The sequence below is a fragment of the Emys orbicularis genome, chromosome 2 (assembly GCF_028017835.1).
Source record: "Emys orbicularis isolate rEmyOrb1 chromosome 2, rEmyOrb1.hap1, whole genome shotgun sequence".
NCBI classification, from domain to species: Eukaryota; Metazoa; Chordata; order Testudines; family Emydidae; genus Emys; species Emys orbicularis.
In genome coordinates, this window is record NC_088684.1 from 164,227,678 (window position 1) to 164,233,677 (window position 6,000).

Consider the following 6,000-nt stretch of genomic DNA (forward strand, 5'->3'; position numbering starts at 1 on the left):
CTTAAATTAAAGTCTAATAAATTTTTAGCAACATTTTTCTTACTTTGCCTGTCTGAAATTTTGATTATCATCAGTGGAAATATTGTTTGTCTCTATGTGTATGATGAAATTGACATTTACCAGTATCTACCTATAACAAATCTAATCATGACAAGTCTACTTATAACCTTTTAGAACAGCTTCCTATTGCAAAATTCCTAAAGTATGCAAGATTGGGTATGCAAGATTGGGCATTTGTATACTATCTAGCCAAATACATTCAGATGATTGAATTTATGTGCTATAGCAAAATTTTCTGAAGCATTTGTGAAGTCCTGGATAGTGAATCTTTTTCTTTTTTTCTTTCCCCATTTGTTTCTTAAATAAAAAATCTAGGAAATTAGGAAAGAGAGATTATGCTTTGCAATCAATGGAGTATTCTATTTAAGTATTTTTGAAAATCCACTAGGCACCTATCTGCATGCTTAAGTGCCTAAATACCTTTGAAAATCTGACTCTGAAATGCCTAAATCTCTTTTGAAAATGGAATTTATATTCCTAAATCACTTAGATGCTCTTTAAAATTTTACACTCAAAATCAAGGAATGCGTAATCTAGAGGGAAATTATATAAAAAGTCTAAGACAACAAAGATGTACAGAACCATTTTGACAATGAAAATACTATAAGAAAGAAGAATATATAGTATAAAAACCTACATGTGAATATCTTAGATTGGAGAAAAAAACCCTATAAGGTTATACTGTTGTATTGGAACAATATTGTATGGGATCATGTAGTTAAGGACTTCATTGTAACACATATGTGCATACAAATGCAGAGTTTTGTAGTAAACATATGTATTTCAGGGGCACTCTGGTTGCACCGTTGTTTGAATCAGTGACCCTGGAGGTTTGCCCACTAAAATTATCTTATTAAAATGATACATTTTGCTATTCTTTTTCTAGGCATTTAACAAAAACAACCTGATCTTGGAGGAGAGAAACAAATACTTCAATCCACATCTTACTGCAAAGACCTATTCTAATGCCTATTTTACAGATCTCAATAATTATGATGAGTACTAATGGATTTGTGTATTTTCTGGCCTCTGGTAACTCCCCAATCCTCCAAAGCCTGTGCTACATGACCGCTCATGTGTTTGAGGCTTCAGAGATGAAGTTCGGAGACATTTCAAGCACACTCCAAGCCATCAGTGTCCCATTGCTGCCAAAAAAACAAAAACACCTGTATGTGACATGATGTTCCCTTTTGCAATAGTGAAAGGTTGGCCTGCAGTACGGAATGCAGATTTAGTAGCTGGGCATAGTGGAATGAGTCCTGAAGAGTATATCACTTTGTTCGTGTTTATAAATGTTCAGTCAGATTTCTCTAACATGTTGCAAACTAATTTCTTGCGCTTTTTAAAAGACTGTAACCCCTTTGAAGAGGGTGCCAGGAATATGACTTCTATTTCCTTTTGGACGTTGTCTGCTTGTTTCCACTGGGTTTGAGGAGAAAACTCTGCATCTAGCAGTGGGGCCCTCTGAGGAGTCTTCCTGACATTATATTGCCAAAAAAGCTCATAGAACATTGAGTAAATGATGAGGAGAAATTTGGCAGCACAGTGTTATTTTGTAGTAACTACAACAGTCCAGAGTTAATCTTCCTAGACTGTGAAGTGTTTCGGCTGGAACTCTTGGAAGTTTCCCAGCTGTTTACATCTTGAAGCAAACAGAATATACCAAGAGATATGCTTCTTGTGACAAAAAGGGAAATCTGAAGAGTAGATGGTTCAAAGTTGAGATAATTTAAGCCTTCATCTTGTTTATTTTATTTTTTGGGAGGTTACGTTTGAACATTTTCTGCACGTCGTTAGTAACCTAATGTTACTGTACTGTACGGACTTGCATGGCTCATGGCATTCCAAAGTCCTCTTCTCCTCAGAGTGTGCATATGGAACCCACTTGACTAGTCTGCTATAGCATCCAAAAACATGCCAATGAGTGGCAGAAACAACCGTACCATGATTTATCCACCACACCCTTTCCTTGACACTCCTGGGAACATATGCCTAATAATAGAATTGCTTTTCTTTTCACAAGTCCTTGTTTATACATGCCTGTTTGAAAACAACAACAACAAAAGGAAGAAAAAAGTGCCAAATGTGTTATGAAAAGCATTGTTTTCATCTTCTTGATGTGTCTGATCCATGCTAATCAATCTGTGCCTGGACCATTAATAATGTTGTTTAAAGTGGGCTTCCTTTGAGGCTCTATTGATGTGAATATTTAACATACTAGCTGCTTTTTAAGCTGTCACTTTTAAATTCTTGTGCAATGGCAGGTGAGGAAACAGTAGCAGTCCTCAAATGATGGCCCAACTTCTCTTGGTCTCCTCTTCACCCACCACATCTGTAACATTTGTATTTTTGGAAGAGAAATTCCTGGTGTACCATTGAAGTGAAAATGGCAGGGGTGTGGGACATCTGTTTAGCCCAGAGTGCTGAACCGTATATATCATAAAAGGACAATTCAAAGACTTCCTAAACAAAATTAAAAAGTGAATAAGAAGGTTTAAATCATTGCCTGTTTTTAAACTATACACCATACCAAGATTATCACATCAGAAATTTCAAAAGGGGGGCGGGTTGCGGGGAGAAAATGCAAAGTGGAGATGCCTCAACATGGGAGAGCCTGTGGTCTTTAGATTAAAGTATAGATAGACAGAAACAGAAAAGGTTTGCAAAGGTAAATGTTAGAATATAATGGTTCAAAATTCTGCAAGGCAAATCTATTAAAAAATGCCAAGGAACATAGAATTTTGTGTGAGTGTGTGTATGACTTTAGAATCATAGAGTATCAGGGTTGGGGGAGGGATAGCTCAGTGGTTTGAACATTGGTCTGCTGAACCCAGGATTGTGAGTTCAGTCCTTGAGGGGGGCCACTTAGGGATCTGGGGCAAAATTAGCACTTGGTTCTGCTAGTGAAGGCAGGGGGCTGCACTCAATGACCTTTTTTGGGTCCCTTCCAGCTCTATAAGCTAGGTATATCACCATACATTATTAATATCTCAGAAGGTCATCTACTCCAACCCCCTGCTCAAAGCAGGACCAATCCCCAGACAGATTTTTGCCCTAGATCCTGAAATGGCCCCCCTCAAGGATTAAACTCACAATCTTGGGTCTAGCAGGCCAATGCTCAAACCACTGAGCTATCCCTCCCCCTCCCTTTAATAGCCCTGTAACTTGCATGGCAAGATTCTAGACTAATTATGGGAATAATTCTTCATAACGTGTTGTAGTGAGCAATACTTTTGAATCGGAATAGGTTCAAATACCATATCGTACTTAGGTTCAGTGAAAATAATTAAGATTGGTTCCCTAAGTATTTCTACTGGACTATTTTCAGTGTTCATTTTAACTGTCAATTAAAAATAAATCCTCCACCCTCAGACAGGCTCACACCAAAAAATATGGTGGCACTAATCCTCTTTCGTCTACCATTGTAATACTGTACTTTTGATGTGTTTCCTAAGAAACTGCCTCACACATTTATTTCCCTTAGGAAAGATGAAATTACCTTTTCAAGAAAATTCAGTGGAATGGGGAGGGGGGAACTTTCCAAATCATAACCAGTTTGGTATTAGCATCACTGCTGCTGCTGCGAAATAAAACACTTCATTTAAATAGTATAAAGAAAATAAAATCTGAATTGCTGCCACTGCCTGAAAAACGAACCAAACAAAACCAACCAAACAAACAAAAAACAAAATTAGAAACCCCACTCTTCTTCCCTGCTTCTCTACTAACAGCAGTGTTAGTCTGGCTTCTGTATTTTAAATTTAGCGTATTAGCTATTAGACCCATAGTTTTTTAAAATATTTAAAGTATCTATCTTTTAATCTTTTTATTAAAATTATCTGAAATGAGTCCATGTTTTACTCTACAATATTTTTGAGGGGTATATATCTAACTATATAGATATATTGGCCATTCCATGTATATTCACTGTATTAGATCTGTGATAGTAATACCCATGGGATAAATTGTGAAGCCATATGATTAACTGCATTTAGCCTTCCCTGCACTCTGCCCACTAATCCATCTCCCACAGGACTATTTCAACCATTCCAAATCTCTGAGCAGCTTCAAAGGGATGTCATTTTAAAAAAATAATCAACCTGCCAGAGAAATGTTTCCTTCTTTTCTTTCAAATGTGAAATGTATTTCCCCAAATTACCCTGTGGCCCAAGCTGGGGGCAATAATTAGTCCTATAGCACAAAAAGGTTTTATGTCTGTATCTCATGTTCCTTCAGGGTAAGAAATGGCATCTTCATATCTCTGGAAAGGGGAGATCCCAAGTTTCCCAGTGGGACTAGTCTTGGAAGATCCTGAGACATCAGCCTTTAAAGCTGTGACATTTTTGTGTGTTGAAAAGTATTTTGGTTAATTTAGAGGTATTTAAAATGTATTAATTGTGTCTATTTGTTCTGCCGCTGAGAGCTGCACAGTTGCACATATGGCATTAATGGAGCCTGGCCTTGAAGGTGGACAGATACAAAAGTAGTCCCCCAATCAGATTTTCTTTTTAAATTTTTAACCATTTCTTTAAAAGTTTTTGCTCTAAAATTGGTAGGACACACATTTTGGTGTGAAGTGGATTTCTGACATCTAAATGCACATGAAAGTGTTTTTCTTTAGACCATAAAAGTTTGAATTTTTGAAATCCTGTGGACACTTGCATGCAATTCTCATGTAAGCCAGTGGGCATTTGTATGAGGGGAAAATTTGGCGTTAGACTGTTGTTCTTTTCCTGAGAGGGAAATTCAAGTCCCTGACCCCTCTAATTCCCTCCAGTTCTCTCAGAGATTTTTGGCTCTGATATAGTTCTCTGTTCTGGATAAAATATTATATTATTTCTAATGCCAGGATTGGCCATCTCTAAAATACCGGTGCTCGCTCAATACATTCATTTTAAAACTTTCTTTCATTTTGCACTTACATTTAAATGAAACCGAGACTGAAGTTTAAAATAAAAATTTCTCCAGAACCGGCCAAAATATTTCATCTTAAATCTGTAATTTTTTTCTGTGTAACACCAGTACAAAAAGAAAAAAGGAAGATTGCAATGCCTGGTGCTGTAAAGTATATGTTTTCATCTGATAGTTCAAATTAGAGCTCTGTGTGTGTAGACATTTGGGGCTTGATTCAATATGAGATACATGGGAATATATTGCTCAGTTGTTGGAAAATCCACTACTGTGCTTGCAGATTGTATCTTGTACTTCAATTTGAATCTGAAGACCTTTACTTTCATCTAAGCTTACTTTTAGTAGAAGCTTTTTTTCAGATATCTGCAATTGCCTGCTGCTGCAGCAGTGTGTTTCAGATAAAAATAAGGGAGTTTTGGTTGGGGTTTGAGTTTTCATAACAGAGCAGGAGATAGGGGGGTGTTGAATTGGCTTTGATTTTCTATTATATGAAATAATACTAATTAAAATCCTGGAAAGGTATGGGATACTCTGTAAAGTACAGGGAAGTAGTTGTTAACAGTATCAGAATCATACAGAAACCTGAGGGAAGTTTCAAATCAATATAAAATAAAGAGCCACAAGGCGATTCATTAAAGAAAAAAGTGCTCAGCATATTGAACCATATGGCCATACAAAACAGAAAAGAGAGATTTAAAGATGTAAGAAATGTTAATGAAAAGAAATATTTTTTTTATAATTATAGAATAATTAAGGCCCCACTTCAGTAAAGTATATATGTGTTTGCTTATCTTTAAGCACATGAGTAGCCCCATTGAAATAAATGGAATTTAAACACATGCTTAAAGTTTACTGTTTTGCTGGATCAGGGCCTAAGACCCAAATCCTGCAAACACTTCGAGCACATGTATAACTTTACTACCATTTAAGTAATGCCATTGAAGTGAATCGTACTACTCGTGAGAAAAGTTGATCACATGCTAAAGTGTTTACAGCCCAAAGTGTCCTATTCTTTCTCCAAGAGCCCAG

The 6,000-nt window shown here is 36.6% G+C and overlaps 1 protein-coding gene across 1 annotated transcript in view; it reads left to right on the top strand.

Moving 5' to 3' along the window:
- Positions 1-1,066, top strand: part of SEMA5A (semaphorin 5A) — a 505,753-nt gene extending 504,687 nt beyond the window's left edge. The window contains exon 21 of the mRNA XM_065399065.1: positions 947-1,066. Within this exon, the coding sequence (XP_065255137.1) occupies positions 947-1,066 (120 nt within the window). The remainder of the gene's footprint in view (positions 1-946) is intronic.
- Positions 1,067-6,000: the final 4,934 nt, after the last annotated feature.